Source organism: Pteronotus mesoamericanus, unplaced genomic scaffold (genome assembly GCF_021234165.1).
Source record: "Pteronotus mesoamericanus isolate MK-2021 breed Mesoamerican mustached bat unplaced genomic scaffold, CSHL_Meso_final contig_105, whole genome shotgun sequence".
Classification (NCBI taxonomy): domain Eukaryota; kingdom Metazoa; phylum Chordata; class Mammalia; order Chiroptera; family Mormoopidae; genus Pteronotus; species Pteronotus mesoamericanus.
This window is the reverse complement of record NW_026555006.1, coordinates 600,632-616,709: the sequence shown is the minus strand read 5'-3', so window position 1 is coordinate 616,709 and position 16,078 is coordinate 600,632. Positions and strand designations below refer to the sequence as shown.

Here is a 16,078-nt window from a genome sequence, read left to right as displayed (position 1 = left end):
TTACACCTATATTCCCAGTATCGACTGTAGAGCAAGTGTATCGTAAATGTACCCCCCACTCATGGAGTGCTGAAGGCCGTCCTGGCCTGGGCAGTCGGGGGCTGGGGTCAGCCTCATGGTGTGAGCACAGCGAGGCCACAGAAAACGCTGTGAGCCTTCACTCCATGCCACCACCGTTCCTGTGGTCCTCACAGCCTCTCCGGAGGTCACTATCCACAGTCATTCCCACTTTACAGAGTGGAGAACTGAAGCACAGGAAGGTACAACCAGTAAGCGGCAGAGCCAGGATTGGGACCCAGGCAGGGTGACCCCGGACACCTTCCCCGTATACCATCCTGCCCCTCAGGGAGTCTGGGGCCTCAGTGCTGGTGCAGGCCGCCGGCCTGAGGCGTCCCCAGCTGCTGGGGTCCTGGCATATGACCGAGCCCACTTTGTCTCTTGTGTTCCAGGTCACTTTCTGGGGAACAACACAGTCATTGACGTCCTCCGGCAGGCAGGGCTGGAGGTGGAACACACGCCCGCAGGGCAGACCATCCACAGGTGAGCAGCCGGAATGTCTGCAGGGCGGGACTGGCTGGCCTGCTGCTGCTGGTCCATGGGCCGTCCCTGACCACAGGCCGCAGGGCTGGGCTGCATCCTGCCTTCCCGCTCAGGCCTGAGGCGAGAGCTGTGAGGAAGCCTCTGGTGAGATGGGACCTCGTAGGGACGAGCCTTGACCGGACGCCCAAAAGAAGAGAAGCTAGACTGCAGGTGGGGAGACTGGGAAGAAGCCTGAAGCACAGCCCTGGCAGGAGGTCAGGGTGGTGGGCCTGGCAGTGGTGGTGGGAATGGGAGGGGAGTGAACCGTCGGGAGATGCTCAGGACTTAGGGACCGCTGATCCGGTGGGCTGGAAGGACTCGTGGGACTCCTGGGTGGCTGCCTTGAGGATGTAGGGGATGCTGGAGCCCTGAACTGAAGTGGGACCATAGTCAGGATGAGCAACGGCCTAGCCTCCTTCCTGCGTCCCAGCCCCTCCTGCATCTAGTCCTCACCTTCCTCTGACCACACTTTCCTCATTGCTGCCACCTGGCTGTGTCCACCTGCCTCTACTCTCCTGCCAGAGCACCCCACTCCACTCCACTCAAAGAGCCGTATCATGGTCATCTTCCTGTGGGGGTTCCCCCACCCCAGGAGCTGCCTAAAGGCAGGGGTCAGCGGGAACATGTGCGTCCCACAGTGCCAGCGCCAGGCCCGGGACAGCGGAAGTGTCTGCATGTGGGCAGCTCCAGGGGTCAACCAGGGCCCTCAGACCCATGGGTCCCATGCAGCCCTTGCTCCATCCAACCGTTATAGAAACACCTTCCTCACCAGCTCACAAAGGCGACCGTAGTGTGGTTTGGGTCCCTGTCCCTGATGTTACAAGACCCAGAGTCCTAAAGAAGCTTGAATAATCATAGTTAATATTTGTTAATATCTCACTGTGTACCAGGTTCTAAGCACTTTTAACTCATTGAATCCTCATGACAATCATGTATCCTCATCTTAAAACAGGAACCTGAGGCCCGGAGAGGTGAAGTCACCTGCAGAAAGACACACAGCTGGTGTACATGGCAGTCTAGGGCCTTCCTAAGCCCCTAACCCTGGGTCCCTCTGGGGGTCAGGGTGGACCCAAGGGTGGGAGTGCTCAGAAATGGCTGAGGCCCGCTCTGCACCCTGCAGAGATGAGGCCTGGGCTGCCCAGGGCATTGAGCCTCTGGTGTCCTTGCTCAGGGTCATTGTTTGCCCCCGTCTCCATGGTACTTCTAAAGGAACTTATAAACGTTCTCATGCTGGACTCCTTCCTCTTCCCATCTTCTGAACCAACCCGACAAGACTGCTCTTCCTGAACCTTTAGTGCCGTACAAATCCGATGCTACGAGGCCTGGGCAGGCATGTGTTTGAGGGGTAAGAGACAAGGTAGCCTTGGGGACAAAGCATTCCTCAAGCTCCTCACACAGCACGAGGACCTTCACCTTGAAGCTCATTGTATCTGTCCAGGTCAGGGTAGGGGCGGGGGTGGGAGAGGCTGCCCCGACTCCTATTCATTTAGGGACCAGGCATTCAAGGAGGATCTCCTCACTCCTCTCCCGCCATCCCAGAGCCTGCTCCACAGGCTCTCAGTCATGGTCTCCGAGTACAGGCTGAAACCCTACGGGTGGGTGAAGGAGCGGGGATGCCGAGGAGGCCCCAACAATAAAAGACATCATCGGCCACAGGTGCTTCCTGGATCCGTCTTTTTGTCTGCCTGTTTTGAATTATCTCCCCAGCATCTGCGGCATCTCCTGGACCCTGGGAATCTGGAGTGGCCGTGGGGGCTGGGGGTGGATAGGCTGGGCTAACGGCCTTCTCCCCTTCAAGGAGAGAGAGGCCCCTCACCCCTCATGCCTGCGGGAGAGAGGTGGGGGGACAGGCTGCTCATTGCCTTGGGTGCCACCCTACCTTTGCAATTCCCGAAACCACGGCCAGCCTTCTCCCAGGGATGGATGGCCCCAAAAGGAATTCCACTTGGGTCTCCGAGACAAGAGAATAAAAGAGAGAGGAGCAGAGGGTGTTCCGAGGCTACGGGGTGTCTGTGTACACCTCTGTATGGAATGTGAATTACACACACACACCCCCCGATGGACACTCCAGTGTCGCTACAGTCAGGCCCTGCTATGCTTGCTGGCCAGCATTACAGTCAGGCTTGTTACGTGCCAGGCATCTCATCCATCCTCAAGACGTGGCATTGCAACTCCTGTTTTACAGCTGATTGCTGCTTGAGACAATTGTGTCACCTGCCCTTAGTCACCCAGCCTGTGAGTGGCAGAGCCAGGCTGTGCACCCATGTCTATCAACCTCCAGCTGGAGCTCTAATCTGCCTCACACCATCCTGCCTCCCCAAAAAGGTGCTCAGTGAATGTGTGTTAAATGCACGAATGGATAGTTGGCTGAATGACATAAGCAACAATTGTAATATTTAATTAATAATGTTAATTATTAAAATGTTCCAGTACCTTGCTATTTGCCAGGCACTGTTCTAAGTATTTTTCCTGTGTCAACTTACGTAATTCTGGTGATTCCCTTCTGGGACACAGGCTGTAATATCCCCGTTTTCCAGGAACAGGTGACTTTCTGCAGGTGACTTCACCTCTCTGGGCCTTCAGGTTCATTGGCTGCAACACGTTCGGCTCACGTGCAGGAGACTGAGGCACAGCAAAGTTAGGCAACTCACCCAAAGTCCCTCAGCCAAAGATTGTTGAATGAATAAGACCCAGAGCCAGGGACCTGCCCATGGCTCACTGCGTCACCTCCTATTTATCGGTCTGAGCTCAAAGGTCACCCACCAGCACCGCAGTGACCAGGTCACGTTCCCTGCCCAGGACTGCACCCCCACTCTCTGCTGCCCTGCTTCGTCTCCCCAGCAGTCATCACCGTTGGACATCCCGTATGTCTTACTCTCTGTTTTCTGCTTCACATTGTTAGCTCTAACAGGACAGGACTTTGTTTGGGTTACTGCTTCTGCTCAATTCCTAGAAAAGTGCTGGGTGCAGAGTAGATGCTCAATATTTATTGAATCAATAAACAAAAGGAGTCAAAGCTCTGTCTCAGCACCAGACAATGGTTTTCACGGGTTATCCTCACGAGGCCCAGCAGGGGCACACTGGCATCTTCTCTTGCCATGACTACTTTCCCACTGAATTGTATCCCTTGTCACACGTGAATGACACTATGCAAAATGTTGCCTTTTCCAGCCCTCCTGCCAGGAGCCCTGCACCACCATCTGAGGGGACCTCAGCGAGCCCAGCCCCAGTGACCCCAGCTGCTGTTGTGCCAGCAGCACCCTCGGTGACCCCCACGGCCCCACCCGAAGAGGAGGACCCAGCCCTATCCCCACACCTCCTGCTCCCCGACAGCCTCAGCCAGCTGGAGGAGTTCGGGCGGCAGAAGAAGTGGCACAAGAGGCAGAATAAACACCAGCGGCCGCGGCAGTTCAATGACCTCTGGGTCCGCATCGAGGACAGGTGAGCTGGGGAGGGGCAGGTCTGCTGGGAGCTGGACATCTCTCCCGGGCAGCCCCCCCCCATTGCCCCCGGGCCGGGCACACTCTGTCATCTGCAAGCCCCGCTCTGAGGAAGTGTGGCGGGTGAGTGCCCCAGCAGAAACCTCAGGGCTGGCTTGTCCTCCTGCTCATCTTTCAGGGTTTATAGAGCACTCTTGCATCTGATTTTTCATTTTATTCTCAAAATGAGAGCAAGTATAATTTCCTCCTTTTTAAAATGAGAGAATAGAAGCTTCCTTCAAGTGCAGTGGACAAAAGTCTGCTTTGCCCTTAATTTCCTGGGACGCACCTGCTGTGCAAAGCCGGCTCCACTGGAGCCAGGAAAAAAATGGAATGGGCTGGTTATATCAAAAGGCTGTGAGCTCCCTGTACCTGAAGGCCTGGGTGGCTGAAACCCTGGCAGGGAGACTACAGAGAGGATCCCCTGTGCCAGAGAGAGGTGACAGAGGACACCGGGCATTCTAGTGCTGTGGGCTCAGTCTCAAGAGGGGATGTGAAATCCGTGATACACCTTGTTGAAAATGGGCAGGTGCAGAAATCACCCTAATGTATTGATACCTCCCTGTCCTCTGTCCATGTGCCCCTCCTGCCACCTTGCACCACCCCCTCAGCTTGTTTGTCACCAAAGCTCCTGCTGTACCCAGGATGCTGTCTTCCAACCTCTGCCACAAGTTCAGTAGAGAGCAGTCTCCCTAGAATCCGCTTTGGGGCAAGAATCTTCATATTTAGTGAACAGCATCTCCAGAGCACCTGGGATGTTCCAGGGAGTGACTATCAGGGAAAGGCAGAGACATTCCCACCGCAGGAGCGCAGCCCTGGACACCGTGCCCTGCAGGGGGCCCTCGGCGACTTGGAGTCTCCATCTGAACCCTGCAGTTCCTCTTCCAGGGTTTCCTCCGCATCCTCAGAAAGAGCCTCCCTGGGCACTCATTAAACAAGCTCCCAGGCCCCACTGCACCTGAATCGGCACCTGCGGGGGCCTGGGGAGCTGTGTGCTGAATGCACACTGGAGATTCTTCTGAGCAGCTTTAGAATACACAGAACCAGCTCTGCATTTACAGATGTTGAACCAAGGCCCAGGGCAGGGGGCTTGTCCAGGGTCACACAGAAATAAGGAGCTGCCACCCACGCTATTCAGGCATGATCTTTCTGCAGCCAGGTCTCCGAGTCACCAACAAAAGGTTGACATAGTCCAGTCCACGCTCTTGAAGTGCGGGGTGTACACAATCTTAAAGAAACTTCCAGTAAATATGAGCCGAGTCCGTTGCTCCTTTGGCTGTGTGGTGGCGCACAGCACCTGACTTGGGCTCCTGGGGAACGTCCTTCTGCGGAGCCCTTGGCTGCCCGGCCTGCCTCAGGCAGCGGCACTGCTGCAGCAGTATTGGCTGCAACATGTTCGGCTCACGTGCCCAGCATGCGCCGCCCCCTTCAAACCTGGAACGAGGGCATAGAGTTACGGAGCTGCTTCCTTCAGCCCTGGGGAGGGCCACAGGCTGCCGGGGAGGCAGTGGCCGCCCATGAAGTGCTTCCATTGAGCGGGCCGCTCAGTTCTGATCCACCTACCTGGTGACCAAGAGACCTGGCCAGTGGTGGGCGCAGCCCGCCGGGTGACAGGAGGCTAGGCTGTCAGCTCCAGCAACAGACCCCTAGCACCTAACCGTGTCTGAAAGGTAAATTTGGGCAAATGACTCGGCAACAGTTTCCTTTTCACAACACGAAGCTCTGAAACACAGAGCCTGGTTTTAGGAGAAGAAAACTGCTTTTCTTCGGCAAGAGGGAGCCCTTCTCAGTCCCAACAGGTAAATTATGGTGGGTAACTTTCTCCCATCTGCTTGGGTTGGAGAAGGAAGTTGCCACCAACAGGCAGTCTGTTTGTTCAAAGTGTCCCCACTGCTTCTTAGCTTCTTAGGGAAGCAGGCCCTGGGCTCCATGAGAGGCCTGGGGGCAGGGCACAGCCTCTGTCACTCCCAGGTCTCACTCCATCCCCTTCAGGTTCCCAAGCGCACCTTCCCTCTCCCCAGCTCATCTTCCAGCCACGATCCTGCAGCAGGATCCTGACACGTCTCCTGGCCCTAGCACAGCACTGCTCATTACCTTCAGATTCTTCGTAGCTCCCACCGCCTCCAGGTTAACTCCCTGCAGCTCTGCCCAGACGCAGTGCCTGCCCCCTTCTTTCCTGCCTTGCCCTCCGCCCCTCGTCCCGAGGGGTACCGAGGGCCCTGTCCTTGCCAGGCCTTGGGCTCCCTGTCAGCAGGTCATGCCCAGCCACCGCCGCCCCCCGAGCTCCTCACCTTCGTACGTGCCTCTCTCTGCTGGGCTGGGTGCCAGCGGACATCTGTTGAGCTTTTTCTGTGCCAGGCACTTATAGCCAGCACACCCCGCAGTCCTGTCAGGGGTCCTTGTTTGACAAACAAGGAAACTGAGTCTCAGCAAGGTCAGGTAACTTGCCCAAGGCCACATAGCAAGTCAGGTGTGGAGTCAGAACCCACACACAGGTCTGTCTCATGCTAAGGGTACAGTTGTTCAACCACCACACAAACGCCCCTGCCACCCTCGCCGGGCAAGCGTCTCCCCATCCTTGCCCGGCTGAGGGCCCCCTTCCTGCCTTAGCGCTCCCTGCTCTCCCCTCCCCCGCACTCCCGCAGCTGCCCCCGCCCCCCCCCCCCTCGGGCGTCCTGTCCTGGCACAGTCGCACAGACTGCAATTCCTCACTTGTGCGTCTAGGTCGGGAGCCCTGGGGAGCAGATCTGGGTTGGACTTCTGTGGGTCACTGCATAGGAGAAGGAAGGAGAGCGCCAGGGTGGGGGCTGCAAGCGCCTGGGCAGGACACCACCTGGAGCAGGAGGGCCTCCCCTCACCCCTCATTACCCGAGATGTAAACACACGGGAGGAAGTTTAGAGAAGCAGCAGCCCGTGACAGGATGATTTATGGGGACCCACGGAAAGGGCCGAGCCTGTGTCCGCAGATGGCTGCACAATGGCGCAGAGGACTGCACGTCCGAGGGCCAGGAGGGGGCAGCAGGGCAGGGACCACTCCCAGGCTGGGCATGGGCAGGGCACCGCCCCTGTGAGGTCGGATCTGCGGCAGTCCTATTTCTCCTTTTGTGCAGCTCAGGTTTGCCTGGTCTTTGAAGGTTGTGCCAGCTCTGTTGTTCTCCAAGCCCACAAAGTGTGTGTTGGGGGAGAGGAAGGGTTAGGGTTGGATAAACAAGGGAGCAGGGTGCTGGGCCACCAGGACTGGAAGGTGCAGGTGCAGGTGCAGGGAAGAGCTGGGCATGGCCTGAAGCAAGTCACAGTATGCGATGGACGCAGAGCTTTGTGGGGGCCACTATGCAGGGGCAGGGGGTGCAGGACACACATGGACATGAGGTCTTTGCCTTCTGGGCCTCAATTTCTCCTGAAGTTTAAACTGAAGACCAGAGGCTGCTCAGAGTTCCAGCCCCGAGGCTCTGGGGCGGGGCCTGCGCCGCTCCTGGGGACCAGCCCTTCCTGCCCTGAAGTTCTCCAGCTTCAGTTTCTCCTAGCACAGCCAGGTCCTCTCCCTGGTCCAGGGCAGCCAATGTCTCTGCAGGAAGCCAGGACCCCATCTGGTTAGAGGTAGAAGATGTCCCCATGAGAAATGGGGAGCAGGATCCCTCAGTGAATAAAAGCACCGACAAATTCAGGCAGCCCAGAATTCAAATCCCTGCCCCTTGTACTTGCTTTGAGGCTTCGAGGGTAAATGAGATGGTTCATATAAAGTGGTAAGCTGGCATCAGACCACTGACAGTAACAGTGGTCTCCTGTGTTGCTGGGCAGACTGAGCCTTTGACTCTCAGATGGTCTAAGATGCCCCCCCTACACAGCAGAAGCTGCCCATGAGCCTTCAGCACAGCTTAGGCTCACAGCCTGAAATGAGCCGCTAGGCAGGCGCTGCAAGATATACCCCCCACCCGACTGAACAGGAGCGCATTGGCCACATACCGGATGCCCAGCCCTGTGTTAAGTGCTGCGGGCGGGGGGTGCAGAGTAGGAAGAGTGTCATGTCACGGCTGAGCAGGGACAGCTCCCCATTATGTTGCAGCTAAAAGAGCCCTGAAGCCACAGTCCATCTGCCTGTGCCTGCAAAGTAATTTAGTCAGTGACAGCTGGCGGTCAGGGCCCTCAGAGTCAGAAGCGGTCCTGGCGGCCAAGGGGAGGGTGAGGAGCTTCCAACAGAGAAAACCCACCCGGACAAAGGCCTGGAGGCTGCTGTGGATCTGAGATACCAGGACCACTGGGTTGCAGGCAAACCCATCACTTCATTTTTTTTAGTTTTTCAATTATGGTTGACATTCAATATTATTTTATATTAGTTTCAGGTGTACAGCATAGCAGTTTAACAATTACATAATTTACGAAGTGATCCCTTGATAATTCTAGTACCCACCCGGCATTGTATGTCGCTCTAGTGACTGTATTGAGTATACTCCCTGTGCTGCACTTCACATCCCCATGACTGTTTTGTAACTCCCGATTTGTATTTCTTAATCCTTTCACCTTTTTTATCCAGCCCACCCACCCACCTCCCATCTGGCAACCCTGAGCTTGTTCTCTGTATCTGAATCTGTTTCTGTTTTGTTTGTTTACTTTGTTCTTTAGATTTTGCAAAGAAGTGAAAATCGTATGGTATTTGTCTCCCTCTGTCTGACTTATTTTATTTAGCATAATATCCTTTAGGTCCATCGATATTGTTGCAAATGGTAAGATTTCATTCTTTTTATGGCCAAGTAATATTCCATTGTATATATGTACCACCTCTTCTCTGTCCATTTGGGTTGCTTTCATATCTTGGCTGTTGTAAATAATGCTGCAGTGAACACAGGGACGCACATATTTTAAAACTGGTGTTTTGGATTTCTTTGGATATATATCCAGAATTAGAATCGCTGGGTCATAAGACAGTTCTATTTTTAATTTGTCGAGGACCCTCCATACTGTTTTCCACAGTGGCTGCACCAGTCTGCATTTTCATCAGCAGTGCACTAGGGTTCCTTTTTCTCCACATCTTCTACAACATTTATTGTTCGTTGATTTATTGATGAAAGACATTCTGATAGGTGTGAAGTGTTATCTCCTTGTGGTTTTCATTTGCATTTTGCTAATGATTAGTGATGTTGAGCGTCTTTTCATATGCCTGTTTGGAGAAGTGTCTATTCAGGTCCTCTGCCCAATTTTTTAATTGGATTGTTTTTGTTTGTTTGTTTTTTGGTATTGAGTTGTATGAGTTCCTTATAAATTTTGGACATTAACCCCTTACCAGATGTATCATTGGTGAACATGTTCTCCCATTCAGTGGGTTGTCTTTTCATTTTGTTGATGTTTTCCTTTGTTATGAAAAACTTTTTAGTTTAATGTAGTCCCATTTGTTTATTCCTTTGTTTCCCTTGCCCTAGAAGATAAAACAGAAAAAAAAAATTACTAAGAGAAATGTCAGAGAGTTTACTGCCTGTGTTTTTTTCCAGCAGTTTTATTGTCACTTTAGATCTCTGCCTGCATCTGGGGTGCTTGGCCCAGAGAGGCTGAGGCCCAGGCTGGAGCCGCAGTGCGGTCTCCCATCGGGAACTCCACCCCCAGGCAGCAGGGCCACCGTCACCCAGGCCCTGCTGCCCCAGGCTCTGTCTTCCCTGTGTCTCCTCAGAGGCCACCCAGGGCACAGCCCAGCAGCCCCTTGTGTTGGCAGGAAAGCCATCACTCCGAGACTCCCAGAAGCCCCCCTCCCCCCGCCACACGGCTCTCGGAGGCCCTGTCATGCCAAGATTGGCCCCCCCGCTCCAGGAAGCCCTACAGAGGGACCTCAGAGGACAGACATCTGACACTGTCTCCAGCACCAGCCCTGCTTTCCTGTGCTTTATACTTTGCGCTTTAGCCTGAGATCTCACCCCTGGCTTCTGCTGCTAGAAAGCATTTCAAAGCCCATGGGTCATTCCTGCTCTTTCATTATACACATGGGGAAACTGAGGCCGAGAGGACAGGACTTGCCCAAAGTCATTCAGCAAGCGGGAACATAGGGCAGGCTAGAATGGGGCCCTGCCCTCCTCTCGGTCAGAGGGGTCCTTCCCCACTCAAGAGGCCCTGTCGGCTCAGAGCAGACTGGGCCCCTTGGTGCCAGCCGTCTGCGGAGCCTGGGAACACTCAGAGTGTTTGGTTTGGCTTTGAGGCCACTTTGCCATGAGACAGTTTTCCCAGCATGGGTCGGGATAGGGGAGGCGTGGGGGGATCTGGACTGGGGGACTAAGCTTTGCGAGCAGGGGAGGTGGGACATTTGGAGGGGCTTTCTGCCCCTGCCTGCCACCTCCCCCCATTTCCCTGGGACTCCTTCCAAGCAATAAACCCCACTCAGGCTCCGGCGGAGCGGGGGGGTTGCATCTTTGGTTTTCAAAGTGTAAAAGCAAATGCCTACGGCGCCTTGTGAGACATAGTTTCTATAACCCCTACTTGCTTTTCTTTCTGACGGCCTGTGGGACTGGCTGCAGCCATCCTGGCCCCCGCTCTGGGCATGCTAAGTGGCACCCCAGGCTCTTCTCCTGCGGTCAGCGCTGCTAGCCTTCCTGCTGCTCAGGCTGAAAGGATGGGCAGCAGCTGGAAGGAGCTTTCACAGACTCCTGTGTTGTGTGTGTGGATGGGGGTCTTTTTATTAGAAAAGAGAGGGAGGGAAGGGGCTGAAGCAGTGATGCTGCTGGGCATGTGTTTTTGAGGTCCCAGCAGGAAGCAGCATGCTTCATGCCTGGGCCCTGCATCACATGCTTGCTCATCCATGCAGTGAGGTTGGCACCCAGGCCCAGTCAAGCTGGGGAGCAGACTGCCCAGGACACAACTGGGTCCTAACCTCCTTCAGGATCAGTTTTCTCATCTTGGAAATGGGAAGAATAATAGATGGCACATGCCTGATATCAAGCACAGTGCCTGCCAGCACGTAAGAAGCACTCCATTAATGGAGGATGTTATTCGTGGAGGAGACACATGCAAACGTGTTAATAATGATGATACAAATAGCCAACACCATAGAGCACAATGTTCCTGGCATCATTCAAACCTTGTGAGCCCAAACAGGTGCCTGTGACATAATGTGAGAGGGTACGAGCTTTTATGGGAGCTTGAACTCTCCCAGGTGGCATTGGGGACGTAGGACAAAAAGACCTCTGGACAAGGGGACATTGAGTCTGCATTCAGAGGAGAGTATTAAACTGGCCACAGGACATTAGATATAACTGGAGAGGGTTGGTGTGTGCTGGGAGAACCAGGAAGGGTGAGGTCAGCTGGCACCAGACCATGACAACTCTCTGGTGGCCTGAAGCATGGGATGGGAGGTACAATGGGCCAGATTTCATGGGTTGTGAAGGGTATTTAAAGCCACCTGGTCTTCTCCCTCCCCTCCTGTTCCAAACACACACTGTCCAGGAACATGTTCCCTCTGTCCTCTTTGTATAACAAGAGTTGGCTCCCTCCTCTCCTGATAGGTCCTCTGGGGATTTCTAAAGACAGAAGAGCACAGACTCCAGGTTGAGAAGAACATCATGCAAGGACTCAGCAGGACCTTATAGTTGGAGCATGACCCGCAGCAGAGTAGAGAGGGTGGGACCAGGCAGGGAGTAAGGACTTTTCTTTGACCAAGCGACTGGACCCCACTCCGAGAGCAGATGTCCCAGCCCATGTGGAGGCAGGGCTGTGCTTGGTGACCCCAGGACCCCTTGCCCACCCAACCCCAGGCCGAGGCTGAACCAGGCTGTGTAAGAGGCATCCAGCTGCATGGTGGTAGAGCTGGGCTGTGGCGGTGTTGATGACAGATCTCACCCAAGTGATTACGGCTAATTGCCGGGACCTTGTACCCAGCACGTGCAAACTCAGGCCCGGCAGGGTGGAAGAACCCCCAGAAGCCTCAGGGACTAAGCAGCCTGTCTGGGATGGATGGAAAGCCCTGGAAAGCAGAGCAGTGTCACATACAGAGGAGGCTACACACAGTGAAGACATCAGAGAGGGGCAGGTTTCCTACCCACCCGCCACCTACTGTGTGCCCCCTGTCCTGTGTCCTGGGGCAAGTTACTTAACCACTTTGTGCCTCACTTTCTTGATAAGTAAAATGGGATCAGTCATACCTGCCTCTTGGCAATGTCATGAGGAGTAGAAGTTACTGCAGGCCAAGTGCATCCTGCAGAGCTGGCACAGGCCCCACTCTGTAAGTACTTCCCTGTCCCTCTGGGAGCACCCTCAGTCATATGCAAGTTAGACTTGCTGTCTTCACAGGTGACTGCGGAGTCACCTCTTCAAGGAAGCCTTCCTGGCCCTGCTCTGGATTCAGGCCCCTCTGTGTGCCCTCTGCCCCTGGGTTTCCCCTCCCATCCTACCCGTCAGGTGTTGTGGGGCTTGTTGGATCCTCTGCCTGCATGTCCATCTGCCTCCCTCTGCCCAGGGCTCCACAGGGAGAGTGTGCCAATGGTTTCTAGGACCCAGCCATTCCCTCTTTCTCGAAGCTTTCTCCTCCTGTGGCCTTTGTTAAGTCTCTGTCTTGCCCCCTCATTTCTCCAGTCTCTGTCCCTCTGTTCATAACTTCCTATCTCTCTTTCTAGGACTTGAGCTAGAAGGTAACATGGTCCCGCACCCTGCCAGGCCCCAGTCCTACCCTCTGCTTCCTGGTGGCACCTGGTGGCTCCGCCTGCCAATTCCTTCCGTATTGATCTCCTTTTCTTTCTGTCTCATTCTGTCCCTCTGTCTCTCCCTCCCTCCTCTTTTTCACATATGCTTTCCTGAGCCAAGATTCTTCACCAGGACCTCCAACACTGGATTCTGTTTTTATAAGTTCATGAAGGACTGCACCTTTCACTAAAACTCCCTGTGGCTATGCTGACCCCAGGGCTCCTGCCCTGTGGAGGTGCTGCCTCTACTTCCTCTGTCACCTGGTCACCATGTAGCCTCTCTGAGCCTCAGCTTCCTCCTCTGGTGAAGGGGGTGATGCGAGCCACTGTGAAGGTTTGTTTAGAGAACCAAAGATACTCTCAATAAATGGTAGCTGGCATAATGAGATGGGCAGGGGTTGTATGTTTTGTTTTCTGTTTACTTCAGACAGGGAAGGGGAAGGAAGTAGGAGGGCCATGGTCCCTGTATGCGTAGGTGTGAAGGTTAATGGACCACTGTGACCTCAGATGGCTCTCTCCATAACACTTTAATTATTCCTGCCTGGGATCCAGTTCTCTTGAGCCCTGTGGCCCCTAGTGCCTAGCCCATCCCCCAAAGCCTGGCATAGGAGGGTGAGCATGACCTCAGGAGCTCAGTGGCCTGCTGTGTGGCTCTGGGCTGCTCACTTTCCCTGTCTGAGCCCTTTGTTTTCTTTTGCATTCTAGGAGGGGGAGAAAAGTAGATCTGATAAATCAGATCTGAACCCCAAGGGCACAGCCTAGGATGGGGCTACTGAGTGGTCACTCAGAGTTTCTGTGTTTTCTCCTCCCAGCACCACCGCCTCGCCACCCCCGCTGCCCCTCCAGCCCACGCACAGCTCTGGGACCGCCAGGCCCTCCTTCCAGCTCTCCGACCAGCTCCAGCAGCAGGAAGAGCTGGGCTCTGCCAGCAGCTCAGCGCCTGCCCGTTTGCAGCCGGCCCTGGGCCTCCTCCCTGCCGTCGTCGTCGCTGCCAGCGCGGCAGCCTCCTTCCTACTGCGTACCCTCGGGCCCTCCTGACCTCGACTGCCCCATGCGGAGAAGCCAGAGGAACCACAGGAGGGTCTGTGGCCACACCCCGCGGCCCCTGCCACCACCTCCAGGGGTGCCTGACTCCTCACAGGCGGGCAGTCCAGACGGGATCCGTTAGAACACTAGAGCTTTACTGTACCCGAGTTACATCTTCTTTTTTGTAGAAGGATCTTAATTTCCCATAGTGCTATGGGGTTCTTTTGTAAAATATGTGTCCATATTAAAAAAGAAAAATGTATTTATTCCACTGATAAAACTATTTTTATGTGGCCTATGTTAATAACCCCTTAGTTAGCCCCAACACCCACCGAGGAGGTGAACCCAGGCTGTCAGGACTCCTGGGACCCTCATGCGGACCGTGGGTCTGAACTGGCTTCCTCCTGGATCAGCAGAAGCCTCCAGTGTCTGGGGTTGGCTTCTCCTACTGTGGGGACCTTAGAGGGAGGGGCAGGCAGACAGGCATAGCTTTTGTGAAGCTGGATTTGGGAGTCACAGATGTGAACGCTGACGGTCCTTCCCTCCCCTGGATGCATCCTAGGGCTGGGAAGATACTTTTGGAAAGAGAATGCTGCTATTTTGAAACCCCTGGGTGTCTGTGAACAGGCCTCCAGAGTTCTTGGTAAGTGTTTTGACCAAAGCACTGGGGTAGAGGAGGGATGTTGGTGCTGAGGGAGGTGGCTTCCCAGCCGCATGTGACTGATGGTTAAACTGAGATCCAGAGAGAGGAAGGTGGTTGCCCAAGGTCACACAGCAAGTGGGAGATCCAGTATGTGAATCCAGGCCTCTCTGTTTTGACAGCATTAATCCAGCTTGGGTTACAGGAGATGCTACTAAAGTAATGGCCAAATGGGATGAGCTTGGCAGAAGGACAGAAGTGGGCACAGAAGGGCAGTTCAGGGACAGGGACTGACACGGTGACAATCGTAATGAGAGCCACCGTTTGTCCGAAGCCTGTACTGTGGCAGGCACTTTGCATACTGACTTTATCCCTGATCCTCATGCAGTTCTATGAGAGGCAATTGTCCCCCTTTCACAGATGAGGAAACTGAGCCCCCTAAAGAGGCAAAGGGACTTGCTCAATGTCACCCAGTCAGGACATGCCCCAGATCAGTGTGATTCCAAAGTGATGCTTGCCTCCTGGATCATAGTCTGCCATGTTCTCTCTACACAGGGAAGGTTCCAGGGAGGCAGGCTTCCCCCCACTGGGCCAGCACAAGCTTCTTACTCCAGCCAAAGAAACTGGCCACTGTTATTCATGTTGGTCAGTCTTGCCAAAGGGCTCTTTGTGTGTGCCACGTGTCCTATGCCCCAACTTATCTTGGAGCCGATGAGAGGCTTTTCTGCCAAATGAGAGGTTAGGGAGTAAGGGACAGCTGTAGGGTGCCTGGGAAGGCAGGAAGGCAGCCAGATGGTGACAGTCAGGCCACTACGACTCAGAGAGACTGACCTAGCTCTTCTGTCCCCAAGGTGGTGGCTGAGAAGGCAGTGGATCCAGTGTGGCGGCCTTCCTTCCAGCCCTGAACCCTCATGGGGCTAGCAGTTCATCAGTTAGAGGATCCTGGAAACCGAGAGCAGAAAGAACCCCTCATTTGACAGACAACAGTACCTGTAAGAGTAATAATAAGGCCCAGGGGGAGCAGAATTTGCCCAAGGCTGCACAGCTGGGTGTCTGCTGACTCCCAGACCAGTGCTCTCCGGTATCACTGTACAATGGGTTTGTTTCCCCGGCAGGCCTGGTAGTGACTGATTAGCCCAGTACCATCGTGCCCAGTGGAGCAGCTGTCTTCCTTCTGAGGTAGTAGAATTCAGGACAGCTCATTGGATGGTCAGAGGTCCCACTGGCATCTTGGCAGGCAACTGAATTCTTTTCAGTTCAGCCCCGGATGGATGTGTTTGAGCTTGAGACCTGGCAGGAGCCCTGAGCTCTACTTCAGAGGGTCCAGCCAGCTCCATGGGCACCATGCTGTAAACTGAGCTTGACCCCAGCCAGGGTTTATCCTTGGCAGAAACGTGACTTCCTATTTCTGAGCAGGAAGGGGCTTAGCTGACTTACAAAGCAGGCTCAGAAGGCCTGGGGGACATCAAACACATCGTGCAGAGCACTATTTGGATGAGATAAGTGTAAAGGAATTAGAAACACACAGGCCAGATTTCCCTCTCTTCGGGGCAGAGTGTGGCATGCGATGTATTGAGATGGAACTTGAGGTTAATTAAAGATGAAGCATTTGGATAAACAGTCTAGGCACCTCACTGCGTGCCCAGATCTGTGCCAGGCACGTGGCCAAAGAGGTAAATTAATGCAGTGTGTGATTATCAAGC

General features: G+C 54.4%; 1 protein-coding gene across 1 annotated transcript in view; it reads left to right on the top strand.

The window, feature by feature from the left end:
- The window catches only part of TRABD2B (TraB domain containing 2B), a 205,087-nt gene extending 191,297 nt beyond the window's left edge, over window positions 1–13,790 (top strand). Inside the window, exons 5-7 of the mRNA XM_054572829.1 lie at window positions 450–540; window positions 3,751–4,020; window positions 13,522–13,790. Coding sequence (XP_054428804.1) covers window positions 450–540; window positions 3,751–4,020; window positions 13,522–13,747 — 587 coding nt within the window. The 3' untranslated portion in view covers window positions 13,748–13,790. The remainder of the gene's footprint in view (window positions 1–449; window positions 541–3,750; window positions 4,021–13,521) is intronic.
- The last annotated feature ends 2,288 nt before the right edge of the window (window positions 13,791–16,078 follow it).